Raw genomic sequence first — 18,877 nt, forward strand, 5'->3', positions numbered from 1 at the left:
AGAACTCAGAGCTCATGTCACCTGGAGCTGGAAGAGAAACAACTTCAGTCTTGACCAAGTCCTGTGTCTCATTCTCTGTGTTTCCTGTCCAAGAAGGTGTCTCCAGGGGTCCACGTCTCACCTCTTTGTCTTCACATGGACTTACACTTTTCTTATTTACAAATGGGAAAGAAAGTTTATTGAGTTCCCTTTTCCAGCAGTCATTGCCACTTCTGCCAGAAAGTGGAATTTCTTTAATATCTTATTGTGTTAAGAAACTCAAAGTGTGTTTCTGTCCCTCGGGGATGTGTGGGTGTGTCGACTGAGTGAAGTATGAGGAATAAAGGTGTGCAGGTGGACATGTTAACTGCTATTTAAGGACACGGAAAGGGTGGACAGAAGAGACGTGGAACTGCAGCACTTTCGTGGATGGCGGCTGTGAGTGGGGGATAAGTACAAGTATGGGTGCAAGTAGGGGAAGAGTTGAGTTGTTAAAGGGAAGTATCACCCCTCCCCCCTGCTTGCTGTGTGATCGGAAGCGATGGGGTTCGAGCGCAGCACTGATGTGTCGGTTCAGTCCTTGACCCTGTATGGGACAAGCGGTTCAGAAAGTGTGTGTGTGTGTGTGTGTGTGTGTGTGTGTGTGAATTGTGCATTAAATGATTGTTTGCTTCCACATTAAGTAACTTTAAAGCACACATTGTCTGAAACCACTTGTCCCGAGTGGGGTTGCAGTGAGCCGGAGCCTAACCCAGCAACACAGGGCATAAAGCAGGAGAAGGAGGGGACACACCCAGGACGGGACGCCAGTCCATTACAAGGCACCCCAAGTGGGACTCAAACCCCAGACCCGCCAGAGAGCAGGACCCGGCCAGACCCGCTGCGCCACCACACTCCCTCATTTGACACTTTAAATGTATTTTTTCTTTTGCTCGCAATAAGAGGGGAAGATCAGTGTGTGGAAAACATTGAAACGTTTCTGTGGAAAATGTCTTTGTGGTGAAGTGTGTGTTTGCCAAAGGAACCTTCTAGAATCCATATTTTTATATTTTGAGGCCTCCGACTGCGGACCTCTTCTGTTTGGGCTAAAACATTACCTTGTTTATGACTGTACCAGGACACATTTACCTTGTTTTTCTCTTGTTGTTTACACCTTTATTCCAGCTCTTGGGGTGTATTTGGATTCGAACGGTACCTTGTACTGTTTCCTTCATTTCTCTAAGGTGTTTATGACTGAATTAAGCAGAAAACAAGATATGTTTTTACATCTTACTGGTTCTTACACCTAACAGTCACTTGTTCTCATCACTGATATGTTTTGTGGAAAGGAAGGTCAATAAATGTGCTGATATCCTTTGTCTGTCAGTCAGTCATGTGACAAATCATAGTCCAGATTCAATGCAGCCAATCAGTCATTACATGAAAGCATATTCTACTTGCTCTTGTTGAGCAGCTCATCTGTAGATGTAACAACAAAGCTGTTGCTCCACCAGAACAAAGAATAATGAAATAATCACTATGATTTCTTGCTCTGAATTTAGTGATTCTCCTTGCTGTGACATCCATTATAACACACACACACACACACACACACACACACACACACACACTTTCAGAACCGCTCATCCCATACGGGGTCACGGAGCCTACCCGGCAACACAGGGCGTAAGGCCGGAGGGGGAGGGGACACACACAGGACAGGACGCCAGTCCGTCACAAGGCACCACAAGCGGGACTCAAACCCCAGACCTACTGGAGAGCAAGACTGTGGTCCAACCCACTGCGCCACCGCACCCCCTTTTATAACAGATAACAGTTAAATAAAAACTTTATTTTCAGGTAAATATTAGTCATCCTTTCATTGTTGATAATGTAGGGTCATGGAAGTCCAGAGCCTATCCCAGGAGCAAACAGCATAAAGCAGAAACTTTGACAGGGCAATCAAACACGCAGTAGGCAATTTAGAGTCACCAAAACTGGAGCGCCCAGAGGAAACCTATTCGAAAACATGGGAAAAAAATACAAACTACAGACTGAGAAAGGCTCAAAACTCATCCAAACAAGCAACCCAGGCACTGTGAGGCTGTTATGTGCTGCATAACAACACTGATGTGTTGTTATTACTATGCTATCAAACCAGCCGAAAAGATTTGTTACAGTAGACTCACATATTTGTGCCGTCACTTGATCAGCTGTGTGGAGATTGAAATCTGGCAAACCACACACACACACACACACACACACACACACACACACACACACTTTCAGAGCTGCTTGTCCCATACGGGGTCATGGAGCCTACCCGGCAACACAGGGCGTAAGGGGAGGGGGGACACCCACGACAAGACACCAGTCTGTCGCAAGGCACCCCAAGCAGGACTCAAACCCCCGACCCACTGGAGAGCAGGACCCCCTTCTGGGGAACCAATATTAGGCTAATTTAACTGAGATGTGTGGACAACTGGGTGTCTCCCTGATCAGTTTGCATTGCCTCCTTTTATGTGCAAGCTCATACATAGGTCATCATAAGGCATGGCAACACTTTTAAAACTTCCCTTGTGATTTACTCTGAGCAATTTGTCCTCCTTTTGCAAAATTTATTTGCTTCTCGTTTCCCTACCAACATTTTCCATTGCGTTAAACAGAGCATAAAGCCAAGGGACAACATACATTTTCTGAACATATTGACTGGAACATCTAAATCACTTGAACATGTTAATTACTTGAACAATTTTTCACACCACACACCCCCCTTTGAGCATGAAATGCTCGCATACAGTTGCATTGTCACCTTGTAGGAGAGTGATCGCCTCACTGTCACTATGACTCTGGTGGTTCTTGTTTCGACTTGTTTAAGCTTCACTTCGTTATGCCTGTAAACATCACGGCATTGCAATACCCACACTCCCCCCCTTTCAGCATGAAATGCTCAAATACAGTTCCCTTTGTCGTCATCTTATAACAGGAGATTATCCTGGTACTGCAATACTGTGATGTTTACAGGCATAACGAAGTCAGGCTCAGACAACATTACTGCTGAGAAACCAGTCCCCATATTGGAGATGTGACGTTGGTACCTCCTTCGGTCACAGAGACAGTCACACGAAGATTTGCAAGCAAGTCTTGAACAAGCAGGTTAACTGGGCAGTGGTCACTAAGGGGAAACAAGTGGTTAGTCACAGAAGTGTCTAGGCACTGTGATTGAATGATGTCATTCCCCTCGGTGGGGACGCCGGCCACAATTGGTCTTGCGAGTCAGTCCACTGGTTGTCGGGACAGTCTGCTTTCCAGTGCTCTGGTTTTCTGCAAATGAAACACATTTTCCTATTGGCCTGAGACTGGGACTCCCCAGATTATCCTCTACCTCCTCCAGGATTTCCTGGACTTCGATTCTGCCCATACCCACAGTTTCCATCAGTGTTGTTACTGTCTCCGCTGAAGCTGTTTGCGTCTCAGTTCAAGCCAGCCCACCCCTCTTGCACGCTGTTTCAGATGCACCTGAGCTTGCATCTTTGGGCTTGAGACAATTCACCACCACTGAGTTTGTAAAGGTCATCTAGGTCCTGGATAGCCTCCAAGAAATGTTGTCCGTCCCAGTTCTTCGGCACCAAGACCACTCTGGGGTTCCCGTCTTGGTTAGGGCATCGGGGGTCAGGCATCTGAATCAGCGGCACTTGGTGCTATGAAGTGGGTGGAGAAACAGGACCTGACAGATTATACGGGGAATACACAAGACTGCTTCTGATGGTGTTAAGCAAGAACAGCGTTCCCAAGCCTAGGTCTCCATCCTTCGTATCACCCATGGCTCCATGGTCGGGGTTGTAGGGAGGGGGTTGCAGCATCGCTGGATGGAGAGGTGTCTTTCCCTCCTTCTTCTGCTGGTCTTCTCCTATATTAGGCTCTTGAGCAAGCATGGTTAATGCACTGGTTAGGGCTTCAAATTCTGCTTTCTTGGCTTTCAAATGTACTGTCAGATTATTTGTACGCTTTGTGCAGCCTGCAATGCTGTTCTCCTGCAGCAATATATTTTCACACCACACTCAAACAATCTTTCACACCACAAATGCTACGCACACCCTGGATTCTCCATGGCATGGATTCAGCAAGGTGCTACAAACATTCTTTAGAGATTCTGGTAAATGTTGACATGATTGCCTGACGTAATTGCTGAAGATTTGTCAGCTGCACATTCATGCTGCAAATTTCCCATTCTACCACATCCCAAATGTATTCTGTTGCATTCAGATCTGGTGACTGGGGAAGCCATTGAAGTACACTGAACTCATTGTCATGTTCATGGAACCAGTTTGAGATGACTTGTGCTTTGTGACATGGGATCAAACTGTCCAAGCGCTCACACATAATAAGCTCCTCCTGCACATACAGTTTGTTCACCCCTTGTCACTGGGGGAAGCGCTGGAACTGGTGGTAGAAAGAGAAACTGCAGTAAGTGCTACAATGCAGGGCAGAGCATTTACTGTAACAATAAGGGCTACATCAGACACATCGGAGATCAGACCATCATGGATGCAGGATATTATGTGTGCAGTGACATCACAGCCAGCCCAATGGGACGGGGTGTCTGCTGGGGGTATGGTCAACCCGGTCACCTACTTAGGTACTGCTCCAGAGCCAACAAGCAGCAGGGGGCCCTTGTAGCCCAAACAACATGGGCCTCTTCGCCCATGAACTGAGAGTAGTGTTGAAATGCCAGCAGAGGAGGGGACTGCCCAGCAGTAGTGCCAGGAGATCCAGTAGTGACTGTCGGATGGACCAAGGTCAGAAATTTTTTGCACTTTTCAGTCTTAGTGGGGGACATATCTTGCACAGCTTTTGTGGACACCATTTCAACCGCCACATTGGTGAGGCCTGCCGTTGTTCTAGTTGAAACCGTCTTGGAACAAACCTCTGTGTAGCTAAAGATTGTGACAGGTGATATAACACCTACAAAAGAGAGAGGGACATTTTTATTCATGGTGGAGGGGGTGCTAGTGACTTTTTCGGCTTGGGTCGCGGCTGTACAAGAGCCATACATCTTGGGCCTGGACTTCTTGAAATGCACGGGGTGTGTTCTGAACTTGGGGAGTGGTAAACTCATTCTACCTGAGGGACAGTGTGTGCAGTTGATCCCCCCTCCTACCAAGCTGCCCCAGTGTTTACCTCTATCGGCACAATGACTGTTCCAGCAGTAGATCAACCATATGCAGACGTTGATAACAACCCCCAATTTCCTCTTATCAACAGTGGCACCACTTCAAGTGTGCAGGCCATGCTAAGAACACCAAACCCCACTGCTTTTCACCAATGTGTACCTCAGCTGACAAGCCTGCAGGGTTGAACCGGCTGAACAGATGGATCACCTCGCTGCAGTAAGGGAGATTTGGAAAAATAACTGTGGTGCTCCGGATGCCCAGCTACAGGAGACCCCGTGGCAGGTTCTAGAATAGTTTAAAGAAGTTTTTGCCTTCAAAGTTGACACTCACAGGGGAAGGACTGATAAAGATTAATCTTGATTAATTTAAGAATAAAACAAAACTCTTTGGGGGACAATTACTATTCCTGTTCATCTTACAGTATGAGAAAATGGGGGAGGGGGGGTCCTTGAGATGGAATCATTGCAGTTATTTATCTATCACAACAATATTGTGGGGGCTCTGAGGGATGTATGTACAGTGGTTCTATCCACAATACTTTGTGGCAGGAGTCTCTGGTTTTGAACAAAGTTAATGCATTTCTTCTAGTTTCTCAGTTTTTTAAAATGTCAGTTGATTTGTCTTCTGCTCTGTTTCCTGTTGTTTGGGTAAACTGTTGCATTGTCTGGTGGGTCAGAATCTCATCAGTCCCATCTCATTGTACTACACTCTTTTTGAGAAAATTTTATTTTTGCATGAAGAGTCTGCATTATGACTTAGTTATAGCTTACAGTGTGTTCAGACAGTAAGTGAAGAAGGTTTACACACACAGAACTAATACACAGAGGCTTGATGCAGATGTAGTTGGAATATAGCACTTGGACAAGATCACAAAGGACCAGCACAGAAAGGACGGCAACTCAGGACTGGAACAGAAACACGCCGAACTCACTGGAACAGGAAGTATGTTTATTTTTACATTTTTTAGTAATTAGGACACAATACTACAATCAGTAAAATGTGAACATGTAACTAAAACATTAATTAATGCATTGATATATTGTTTCTACATTGAATACTTTTGGGTTCAGGTTTTTAGGAGAGTGTTATGAGGCTAATGAAAGCTTACTTTGGGGATGTTTGTTTTTTCAGCACACAAAGCTGCACAATGTCTTGGTTGGGAGTGAAAGGTTGTTAATGACTCAGAAGGCGAGTCACACAGATAAAGCAGGTCAGTGTATGAATTAAGATGGTGTGGAGAAGCAGAGGCTACGCTGGCAAGACGTAGGCTGTGGAGACCAGTCACATTAAGTTTATCACTGGAGCGACACATGATGTGCTGCAGATTCTGCAAAATGTTAAGCAGTGGGGAGGTGGTGAAGGTTGTTGTAAGTTGTGTAGGTGTGTGGCAACACTGAGGAACATTTTGTGTGCATGGGAAGTTAGTTTGGTGCAGGGACACTGTACTTGGTGCCATAATCAAGTGCTTAAATGTTTAGCGGAGGGGGTTTGGAGAGCAAGTGTGTTGTGGTGAATTCCGTGCCCGTTGGTAGTATAAATAATACGATTGGTTTTATGCAGAAGAGAGTAACACTGTATAAGAGCGGACGTGTCTCAGTAGGTGGGGTAAGGGATGGGACTAGAAGCTGCTGGCTGATGTGGGCAAAGAGTTCCAGGTGCCACAGGCTATTGTGGTTATTTCGCTGTTTCCAGACGTGGTGGTATATTCCAAGTGTGAGCGGACCATGTACTTAGTAAAGTTAATAGTGCCATTTGAGGATGTGATTGGAGAGGCATTTGAGCGGAAAATGTTAAAGGATGTTGAGAAGTAATTAGTTATAGATGAGAAGACAGCAGGGTAGATGGGGTTGCAGGTCGGAGGGAGGTGTGTAACGGATCGGTAAAGTTGGTGGCAGGTGGCTAGCAGTGGCAGGCTTGTTGGCATCTATGGACGTGTGGTATTGTTAATTGAGATGGTTTAAGTTTGTTGAGTTGGTACGTTAGCCATATGTCGAGGGTGTTGAACATGTGTGGAGGGGGGAGGGTCTCGGACACCAGACTTCACTGTTAAGCCTTCCCTCAATGAAACACCAATGAAGGGAAATGCCCACTTGAGAGTCTCAGTTAAATACTCATGTTGGCACCGTTTAGGTTGACGTGGTAGTTGGGGGAGGAGATTAAGCCACTTGGTCTTGAGTCATGGAGATGTATGATCGCAATGCTGGATGTTTTCTCTGTGTCTTTACAGTTGTTAATAAAAGCACATGGAAGATAACATCCCGTGTATGTTGACTGAAAGAAAAATGTACTTCAGTACACATTAACTGTTGCAATTCCTTTTGTTGTACATATCAATCTGGTTACAGAATATAGGGCTTCATATGGGATTACCTTGAGGTCAAAGAGAGGTGGAAAGACTAATTTTACCTCTTGTGCGTATGTGTGTGGCTACTTTGTGCACTTAGGTATTTATTATTGGTGCTGATTTCCTGTGGGGGTGCGGTGGTGCAGTGGGTTTGACCGGGTCCTGCTCTGTGGCGGGTTTGAGGTTTGAGTCTTGCTTGGGGGGTCTTCTGATGGACTGGTGTCCTGTCCTAGGTGTGTCCCCTCCAGCCTTATGACCTGTGTTGCTGGATTCGGCTCCAGCTCCATGTAACCCTGCGCTGGATGAGTGGTTTCAGATGATGTGTGTGTTTTATGTGTTGTACTTTTTCTTAACTACTGGAAAGGAACTAAAAGGTTGGTGTTTAAAAAAAGACCATGCTTCTTGACTGAAAAACACTGAATTTCCTTTTCAGCTCAAGTATAACAAATTACTGATCCACAGTATGTCATCATCTGAACCGCTTGTCCCATTCGGGGTCGCGGGGAGCCGGAGCCTAACCCGACAACACAGGGCGTAAGGCTGGAGGAGGAGGGGACACACCCAGGACAGGACGCCAGTCTGTCGCAAAGCAGCCCAAGCAGGACTCGAACCCCAGACCCACCGGAGAGCAGGACCTGGTCTAACCGACCCACCCACAGTATATTCATACTAATATTTTAAAGATGTAAATTCATGTATCGATGAGTCTAATTGATTTTCATTCTGAGATTAGTTTGAAAATTATTGAATTTTAAACAATATGATTCCAGCTGCTTGCTTCCATGAGATAAAATTGAAATGCATAATTACTGTTCAATAAACACACACACTGACTGATACTGCTTGTACCAAGCAGGGTTGTGGTGACCTGGAGCCTAACCTGGAAACATAGGACACAAGGCTGGGGGGTGAGGGGACACACCCAGGATGGGATGCCAGTTCGTCGCAGGGCACCCCAAGCAGGACTCAAACCCCAGACCCACCAGAGAGAAAGCACATGCCAAACCCGCTGCACCACCACAATACCCTTGGTTAAAAAAATTAAATGTTTATTTAAAAGTATCACATCATACAAAAGACAAGATGGATGGATAAATTACACGTTCTGAATTAGGGTAAGATTGGACAATAAATCAGAATATGGCATCATGATCTGAACATTAAAAGCTAAAATCAATTTCTTCAGTCTATGTCACTGACAGAAGATATGATCAGTGGGGCTGAGTTCTCACTGCGATACCAGAAGCCTGGGCAGAAGAATGGACAGAGTTTCTCAGTGAATTTATATCCCGTGAAAGTGTAGATATGAGACTTGTCCTCCACACTGTAAAAAGAGACCTCACCCTCCTCATAGTCCACAAACACCCCCACCTTCTGGGGCTTCACACTCAGGTGGAGCAACACAGGGGGGTCAGTGAAAGCCTCATACTTATTTCCATTCTGCAGCCAGATAGACCAGAGACCATTATTAGTATCCAGCGGAAAATACCCTTTCCTGTTGATGGATTCACTGGCCACTCCTAGTCTCCAGTAAGTCTTGTTCCCAACTTGCACCTCCCAGTAATGTTTCCCTGAAGAAAACCCCTCTTTTCCCAGGATACAGGACCACCAATTAAACCTCTCTGGGTTGTCAGGGAGATCCTGCCATGTGTCTCCATTCCTCACTTGTTTCCTGTCCTCAGACAGGATGAGTTCAGGATGTGCTGTATCAGGGTCCAGAGTCACATCAACTGCGGAGGACAGAGAGGTGGTCAATTATTACGTTTCAAAATGTGACAAAAATTAACACCTTTAAAAAGTAAAAATATATTATTATGGCAACAGGGGGTGCAACCACCTCAAAGAGCCCGGGCTCTGCAGGTATGTGTGCGTGCGACGAAGAAGAAGCCGTGGTGGTGATCAGAACAAGCTGTTAGCATGAATGAGTGATTTTTTGGGGTGTTAATATAAATTCCGATAACAGGTGTTCTGGATGTTTTGTAAGAAATTGTAATAATATGTTTACCTTTGAGAAAACAGTTTAAAACTTTTATGTTTATGTACATTTATGTTTAAAAACTTGTTTTGACTTCATTTAATTAATAGTAATGTATTTCTAAAATTATTGAATTACATAATCTGCTCTGCTCTCACACAGACCTGATCTCATACAACTGTTTCTCCTTCAAATGCTGTGTAAATCAAGTGGTCTTAGATTCAAAAGGTTGCTGAGTCCCACTGAGACTTTGTGCCCTTAAAAAATATATATAAAGGTGTTTATATATATGTATATATATATAAAGGGCACAATGTATATATAGTGTATGGATATATATATATATATATATATATGTTTTTTCCCGCTTGGGGTGCCTTGTGATGGACTGGCGTCCCGTCCTGGGTGTGTCCCCTCCCCCTCCGGCCTTACGCCCTGTGTTGCCGGGTAGGCTCCGGTTCCCCGTGACCCTGTATGGGACAAGCGGCTCTGAAGATGTGTGTGTGTGTATATGTTTTTTGCAAATTTTTGGCTAATTTCTCAAACTCACCTGCATATCTTTGTGCCTTTACAAGTTCTGTAGAGAGAGAAATAAAAATGAGACACATGGAATTAGTGTCACAGCAAATACTGCAATCAGTCTGGACTTGTCTCAGTGTCTTTCATGTCCATTTTTACATGCACAGGTACAGTGTGCAACACATACATTTGTAAACATGTTCATGTTAATTTTCAGTTTAAAGTTGAAATCATAACCATAAGCAGTTAATGGGCTGTGATTGTGAAAGAAACAAACCTTCATAATCATTTCACTATTATTACATTATAGACTTTCTGTTGCTCCTTATTAGACAAACATAGTGAAATACAGTATGAACAGTATGTGGTCCTTTTCAGTTTTTGCAGGTACAGTAGTACCATCTCTGTTCTCCTAACAGTAACTAAATACTGTATGTACAGGAAGAGTTGATGCATTTCTCTGTCACTAAATATACTGTTTACGTTTACTTAGCAAACAAAATACCATTGCAGTGGTATCTTTACTTTTCTTTTAGTAATTGATACATTGGATATTTTTTATTGACTGATGAAATATATAAATATGAACCATTTACCATATTACAGTGGTATGTTTTTGAACCCTGTTGTTCAGCTGTTGTGTCCTGAATAAACACTGAACTGTTTTTCTCTAAGCCCAAAATTTTCTTTTTCGTGATATCAGGACTCTGAGAAGCTCCTTCCTCATCTCCAACACAAATTAAAAGGGAAGCAATTATTTCCCAAAAAATTAGTTGCATTAATTTCAAAGAATTTTTGCTTGTGGTATTTTCCATATTTCTGATGTCTTGTATTTCTCACATTACATCTTTACCACTTTCACTTTTTGAAGTTGTGTTTTTCTGTTATAATTTGTGTAAACACACAAGAGACACACACACAAACTCAAATGCACAAACAAAAACATAAGTCCACCTATTACTTACTCAGTTGACTGGTGATCAGTCCTGTAGATATAAGAACATCAGTGTAAATAACAAATGGATTAAAAAAATCCCCACATCACAGATGTAGTGCAGTGGATCTGCTGATTCTCATTTTCATTCTCTCACTCGTAAATAAGTTAATCCTGTTTCCTCCTTTTTGCCATTTATGTGCATCCACTAAAGCAGCATATTTATATTTCTGTCATTCTATAGAGTAGGTTCATGTTTTGAGACAATATAATGGTGTTTTTTTTTTTTTTATTTAGGTGATGTCTTTGTCCAAGATGACCTGGAGTGTTAGAGACACTACATTAATCGCAGTTTGAGCTGATCTGTAGAGAACAGATGTGTCAGTTTAAACAGAGACAGAAGAAACAATCACCATGATGTTCTATAGCAGCTCTTCTCATTTCTTATATAAACTTATTTCTAGGTATAAAAAAATGTATAACCTCCATATCCACTATCTGCCATCCATTTTCACCAAATGAGGTTTTATCTTTACTGATAAAGATATGACTTTTAAGTCATATACACAGAGGGGTATTTTACTTGACGTTTAAGTTAAGCTTAAGGTTGAGTAACCTTCTGTCACTGCATTAAAAGACCTTTCTGACACTTGTGCTGTTAACCTTATGGCATCAGAAGTCTGTATTACTGACCACTACACCCGCTGCCGTGTATGATTCCATCACGCCTACAGGCAATTCTTGAGTTACAACATACGTGACTTATGACAATCCAGACTTTCAACAGCCATCCCTCCTTATTATATCATTTTCGAGTCCCAGCATTTGGTCGTAATGTTTAACGGTGACCCCTCCATATGCTGTATTGTAAAATCAGCTGACTGCACTGCCCCAACACACCAATAGTTGTTATTGTTTGGGTCTCAGTCATTGTTGAGGTGGTAGTGCCTAAGAGCAATTATTATTGTAACATTTGTATTATTTTAACATGAAAAATGCATGATATTGGTGAAAAAATATAACAAAGCTCTATAACATTTATACATCAACTGTTTATGTATCATTATGGTTAATACAATAAAATACAGGGGGATTTTCAGGGAAGAGGGTCATCAGGGTGAAACCTTTTCATAAGTCCAAGTCCACCTGTATTTCACTGAAAAGGGTCTGTGTGACTACCTATCTGTTTTCACTCAATCATTTTCATTGATTGCCGGTCCTACCGTACAAACCCACACACACACAATTACGGAATCACCAGTTCAATTGAACTGCATGTAATCAGACTGTGTGAGGAAACCTATGCAGAAGAGGGGAAAGATAAAAACTTCGAACTTTGAACCTACACCCGAACAGTCCCGACACTGTGAGGTAGCAGAGCTATTCAAGTTGAGTGTCCCAGTGGTCCAGAGCCAATTCCGAGAAACATAGAGTGTGAAGTAGGTTTCACCCTCGGTGACTCTAGCCCACAGCAGATTAGCCAGATACACGATGGGTTCAGAAAATGTGTGTGTGTGTGTACACACTCATTCACTCTCACATGCAGTAAGGTCAGTTTATATTCACTAGTTCACCAAAAACACACATCTCTGGAACCAATGTTTTTTTGTTTTTTTTTTTTTTTTGCCAAGGGCCACAATCATTACTGTGAACTGGTTTGAGAGACACACGTGTAAAAATCATAGTAAGAGACATCGTGCATCTTAAGTGTCTACAGTGATTGTTTATATTACACTTGAACCTCTGCAAGTAAAATATTGTGTCTGATGTACATCTGTGTATAATGACACGACAATAACCCTAAAGCTAAACCTGACAATCTCACACACACCATCTGAACTGCTTGTCCCATACAGGGTTGCAGGGAACCGGAGCCTAGCCCGGCAACTCAGGGCGTAAGACTGGAGGGGGAGGGGACACACCCAGGACAGGACACCAGTCCGTCACAAGGCACCCCAAGCAGGACTCAAACCCTAGACCCACCAGAGAACAGGACCTTGTCCAACCCACTGCACCACCACACCCCCTTAACCTGACAATCTGTGGTAATAAATTTAATCCTGTTGCTATGCTGACAAAATTCAGCTATATTTTATGAAACAATGATTCTGTGGCTTTTTTGCATCAGGATCCCAAAATATTTCATTCAAACTCACGAACTGACTTGAACAGTCATCATACCATAAAACACTGTCTGGAACTGACTGAAATTCTGTAACACAGTCTATAACAGTCAACGTCAGAAGGAAATTCCTATTGAAACTGTTCATACAGATGTTGGCTTAACAATTAAACTTCTAACTCATGACTGTTTCATAAAACTTCCAGCAAAATGCAAGAAAATGCTTAATTCACTCAAAGATGTTTTTGTCGGGTTTTTGTTTTAAGATGTTATTGTTATTTTCGTTCTTTAAAACCAGTAACAACAGTTTATGTTCCAGCTATGACAATACCACTTAATTTCTCAGGGATTGGACTTAACTATCAAAATCACTTTAGATACTGTAAAATCTTTACATTCTCAACATTGAAAACGGTTAAGAGATGTCATACATAATATACACAACACAAAAATACAAGAAAAAAAGGTAAAATCAATAATCTTGTATTTTTTCAGAAGCCAAAATAAAATTCTGGCAAGGAAAAAGCTGCTGAATTACAGCAGATACAAGAAAATGCCTAACTCGCTATTGTTTCAGGAAATTTCAAATATTAATGCAGGAAAACATCTTATTCAAGTGAAGATGTCCTTGATGTTTTGTTCAGTGTTTGCTTTTAGATGTTATTGTTACTGTTGTTCTTACAGAGCAGTAGCAACAAACAGTTTAAGATCCAACAGTGACAACACTACAATAATTACCTCAGTGACTGGATTTAATTATCAAAGCCATTTACAATATTGTAAAACATTTTGATGCTTACTGTGGGAAAGGAATTATAAATGACACAGAAAATGTTACACACAGTATAAAATTCTTCAGGAGGAAAAAAAGAAACTTTTTTTTTCTAAAGTGAAATACTGACAAACAAGGAAAATGCTGCTGAATTAACCTGAATTCAGCACTGACTCATGGTCATTTCTACAGGTCATCTGACTGTGGTACTAAGTCATGCATTGTAATTCTGTCAGTCATTAACATAAAGCAACATTTTTTCATACATTGCATTTTTTCAAAAAAAATTATCAAGAGTTTTATTAGTGAAAAAGAGGTGAGTGAAACAGTTTTTATTTTTGATATATTTCTTAAAGATGTGACATTGAACAATTTTCATACATCACTTTCATACAACTGTATGACTTACCATGCTGTTCCTGGAGCTGAACTGTGGATGTAAGAAAAAAATATTATAATTAGTCAGTGAAAACAAAGGTTAATGAAATTACGTAATTAGGTCAGTCTCACGAAACACAACAGTCACACATTCCATATAAATATGAATGAGCTTTTACTCTATCATAATAATGTCATGGCAAACAGACGAATGTCCGAGAATACGTGGAGGCCTGCAGAGTCTGCTCCCAGAACCCCGACACAGAGAACCACCGGCCTACTGGAACCACTGCCAGTGCCCTCGCAACCTTGGTCCCAAGTAGCAGTGGACTTCCTGATGGACTACACCTCTTTGGATGCTAAGACTGTGATACTAACCTTGACTGACCGATTTTCCAAAGCCTGCCGCCTGATCCCCCTGCCATGGTTGCCCACGGCCATGGAGACAGTAAAGGCACTGTCCCAACAGGTCTTCGGCCTACATGGCCTGCCTGAGGACACTGTCAGACCATGGGCCCCAATGTGGAGGACATTCTGGACTAAGCTGGGGGTCTCGGTGAGCCTCACCTTTGGCTACCACCCCTACTCCAGCAGGCAGGTGAGGCGCTTACAGCAGAACATCAGTCATGTCCTCTGCAGCTACTGTGCCCAACGACAGCACCCGTGGGCACAATACCTGCCCTGGGCCGAGTACGCCCATAATGCCTTGACCCACTCCTCCACAGGTATGTCACCATTCCAATGTGTCCGAGGGTACCAGTCTGCTCTGTTTCCTTGGTGCCCCATCTCAACGTCCCCACAGTCGACCCCTGGCACCAGGCCAGTGGGGAGACTTGGTGTGCCATCAAGACTCACCTACAGTCCCTGAGATGCAATATAAAATCACCCACTCCGACGCACCTAGTTGCGGAACCTCCAACTGAGAGACATTCTCCTCACCTATCTTCTGAGGCTCTCTGTTCTGTGGGTGCAACCTTCTTGTGATACTAATAAAGCGACTTCAACATCAGCATTTGAGTCTGCCCTCCTAATCTCCTACATGACAGCAACAAACAGTTTATGATCCAACAGTGACAACACTACAGTAACTTGCTCAGTGGCTGGATTTTATTATCAAAGCCACTTTATATACAGTAAAATCTTTAGATTGTCTCTGTGGAAAAGGGACAGTAAATGACACAAAAATATTATACATTATAAAAATGCCTTGACATTTAAAAAAACGTAAAATTGATTAACTGTTTTGCAAAACTGAAATCCTGACAAACAAAAAAATTATATGAATTAATTTGTGCCCAACACTAATTTTAACATGATCATTCTTACAGGTCATCTGACTGTGGTACCACGTTATATAATGTCATTCTGCCAGTCATTAACATAAAGCAACATTTCTTCATACAATGTACTCATTCACACTAATGACAAAAATAGTTTAATCAGGAAAAAGAGGTGAGTGAAGTTGTGCTTATTTTTGGATATATGTCTTCAAGAAGTGATATTGCTATATTTTCATACACCAGGTTCACACAACTGTATTACTTACCATGCTGTTCTTTGAGCTGACCTGTATATGTAAGAAAAAATATTGTAATCAGTCAGTGAGAACAGAGATTAATGAAATGAAGTCATGAGGTCAGTGCCACAAAACACTGCAGTCACACACTGCATATAAATACGTGCATGTGAGTTTTAACATTTTATCATATCTCATTCTTCAGCGTTGCTGACAAATGAAAAATTATTTAAATTCACAATGAATATTGTAAAGACTTTAAAAAGTGCAATTCAACAATCAGTTACCACACACCTAAACTGTGAACCTTGAGCCAGTAAAATAGTGATTAGAGCTAATACCTTTGGACCCAAAGGTCACTGACACAATTCTCACCTTTACATTTATTCACTTAACAGACACTTTTGTCCAAAGCGACTTACAAGGGATACTATGTAGTGTTACTAACCCACACACCTTATTCATCAAGGTGACTACATTGCTAGATACACTACTTACAAGGAGTTACTCATCCATGCATCAGTGAAACACACTCACTTTGTGATACTCACACACTATGGGGGAACCTGAACAGCATGCCTTTGGACTGTGGGAGGAAACCAGAGCACCCAGAGGAAGCCCATGCAGACATGGGGAGAACATGCAAACCCCACACAGACTGAGCAGGGATCGAATGCACGTTCTTTTGCACCACCCAGGCGTTATGAGACAGTGGCCCTACTCACTGTGCCACCTTCCGCTGTAGTACCCTCAAGCAAGGTACTTACCCTAAATTGCTCCAGTAAAATTACTTGACTATACAAATGAGTAAATAATTGTATGTAGCTAAACATTGTAAGTTGCTTTGGAGAAAAGCGACAGTGAAATGAATAAATGTAAATGTATTTGTTCTGAACTTGGGATTCATGGTAGGAAAAATGTTTAAATATTCTTTGGACATGATCTAGAAAATCCAAAGATGATGGAAAATAACCCTAAACAAGTGACTGTTATTAATGATGGTGTGAGTACAAGAGTGAGTGTGAAGGGACCTGTTGAACTCCACTGCCCCCCCACAGTAAATATAACTCATACACTATAATGACGGCTGTGAGCTATGATGTAAAATCACTTTTACATAATACCATTTTTCAACTATGTTTTTTAATTTTATTAAATCTGAAAACCATGAATGTGAACAGTAAATTGCTAAAATACCTCTCTTGCTCCGCAGTTTTACAAAATAGTGAATCAAAACTGTGCATCCAATAATACCAACAGCAGCCAGAATGAAGACCACAGCAAAGGTCACCTTCCAAGGATGGGCACGATGGAACATCTCACCTGGGATACAACAAACAATTAATTTTACATAAAGATTACAGATTTGCACCTTTCAGTAATTAAAAAATGAAACAGGCAATTTTATCAGTGAAAAACCTGCAGTCCGCATGTTTTATTTAACTTGAAGAAATAAGTAAACAAAGTACCTCAAGTTTTTGTCGTTAGAAAACTACAGTCAGTGTGGAAACACTTTCATACAGATGGATGGAGGTGCAAATCACGAAGATACAAAGAAAGTTGTGATACTGGAACCGGTTCATTATTTATAGTAACTTAAACATGAGTTGCACGAAGTGTCTCCATTGAGCTGTTTATACTAAATATGTGTAACTCACCAGGGATGTCAGTTATTGTCTCTTTCATTTCATTCATCTGCTGCTGTCGAACTCGACAAGTGAACCTGTTGGTCTCTGTCTCCTGTACAATAACACGTCGTCTCACAATATAGTGATCCATACTGTCTCTGTGCATCTCTGTGTGTCCAGCTGTGAGGTTGTGTCCTTCACTGTCCATCCAGACCACTTGAGGCTGAGGGTACCAGCCTTTAGATTCACACACCAGACTGATTCCTCCTTCTTTATATCCTTCAATGGAGATCACTGGTTGGGTTCCTACAGCTACAGATACAGGACTTGTCTTGTGAAACAGTAAGCGACTCATGAAAGTTAATGAAGGAAAAAAATGTTTATTATATGCACTGCAAAAATAATAATTTAATTTTAATAAAAAAAATTTAAATTCCTACCTTTAATACGCAGGTTAATCCATGAATCATCTTGCCATTGTTGAGACTGAACAAAGCATTTATATGGTCCATCATCAGAGCCTCTAACACCAAAGAGTTTTAATGAAGTGTTTCCCTTCTTCAGTTCTTCAAGGAACAACGATGTTCTTCCCCTGTAGGATGGGATCTGCTTCTCATATCTGTCCTCATGATCCCGATAAAGATGTACAAGTGGGTTACCGGTCTGAACTCTGAACCACTCAACACTCAGGTCCACAGCACTGATGTTGGGTTTGAGGTAACAGGGCAGAACAACATCTTCACCAGCTACAGCAACTATAGGCTGAGCTGGACCAAGAACCTCAAACCTCTCTGTGAAGAAAAACACACACTGAGAACTTATTCAGTTCCAGAGACAACATGACACATTTTTTTTATCTGAGGAAATATATGTACCCAATGTGGAGACAGTAGTCTGCCGAAGAAGGAGGAGAGTCAAACAGAGACATCCAGACCAATTGATCGTCATCACTGAAACAGATATATACTATAAATCATCAGTTATGAGAATATATACATGTTAGTCATACAGTCATATAGGATCTGAGTATGGATCGGCTATATTAAAATAAACATTTCTCATAGCTAGCTGGTTGGCTGGTTGTGAGGTAATACAAACAATTACCAATACTGACCTGACTGATGTCCAATTGTAACTGTTATACTTGGTGAAGATGCTTTATACTGAAGCTCAGTCTTCTACCAGTCTGGTCTCTAGAAATGCTGCCAGGTGTTCTTACCTGATCCTTTCATTATCCTTCAGATATTGTGTTCTGGAGGCCACACAGTATTTGTCACGTATATCAGCATGACACTGAAACGCCAGATGGAAGAGTCAGTGACACAAAGTTTTTACTTTCAGGTCTCAAAGCAGAATTCAATACGAAAAAATGCAAATGTAAAAGGTTCAGAAAAGTTCATTTTAACAGCTGTCCATAGAAAATATTTGGACAAAATAACTGTCTTATAGGCTATTTTTGATTTAAAAAAAAAAAAAAAACACACACACACACACACACACACAACAAGCAAAAAAAGAAAAAGATCAAGTTATGAAATATTATCAGGCTAATGAACT

General features: G+C 41.8%; 1 protein-coding gene across 1 annotated transcript; it reads right to left on the reverse strand.

The window, feature by feature from the left end:
• Positions 1-8,658: 8,658 nt before the first annotated feature.
• LOC114911865 (butyrophilin subfamily 1 member A1-like) lies at positions 8,659-18,592 on the reverse strand. Its single transcript, XM_029256085.1, has 10 exons — positions 18,435-18,592; positions 18,196-18,270; positions 17,761-18,111; positions 17,351-17,632; positions 16,947-17,015; positions 15,723-15,752; positions 14,208-14,228; positions 10,936-10,956; positions 10,002-10,028; positions 8,659-9,206 (listed from the first exon to the last, which is right to left on the reverse strand). Exons 2-10 carry the CDS (start codon positions 18,266-18,268, stop codon positions 8,659-8,661), a joined length of 1,422 nt encoding a protein of 473 aa, XP_029111918.1. The 5' UTR covers positions 18,269-18,270; positions 18,435-18,592.
• Between the last annotated feature and the right edge of the window lie 285 nt (positions 18,593-18,877).

The sequence above is a fragment of the Scleropages formosus genome, chromosome 11 (assembly GCF_900964775.1).
Source record: "Scleropages formosus chromosome 11, fSclFor1.1, whole genome shotgun sequence".
Taxonomy (NCBI): Eukaryota; Metazoa; Chordata; class Actinopteri; order Osteoglossiformes; family Osteoglossidae; genus Scleropages; species Scleropages formosus.

Bases quoted from the DNA above. Each gene is read 5' to 3' on its own strand.
- LOC114911865 (XM_029256085.1), bottom strand. From the start codon at position 18,268: ATGACGATCAATTGGTCTGGATGTCTCTGTTTGACTCTCCTCCTTCTT. The intron at 15,753-16,946 runs GTATTATTGGAT...TATTTTTTCTTA, and splicing joins CTTCATTCTGGCTGCTGTTG to CATATACAGGTCAGCTCAAA. The intron at 10,029-10,935 runs GTAAGTAATAGG...CTCTCTCTACAG, and splicing joins ACTGATCACCAGTCAACTGA to AACTTGTAAAGGCACAAAGA.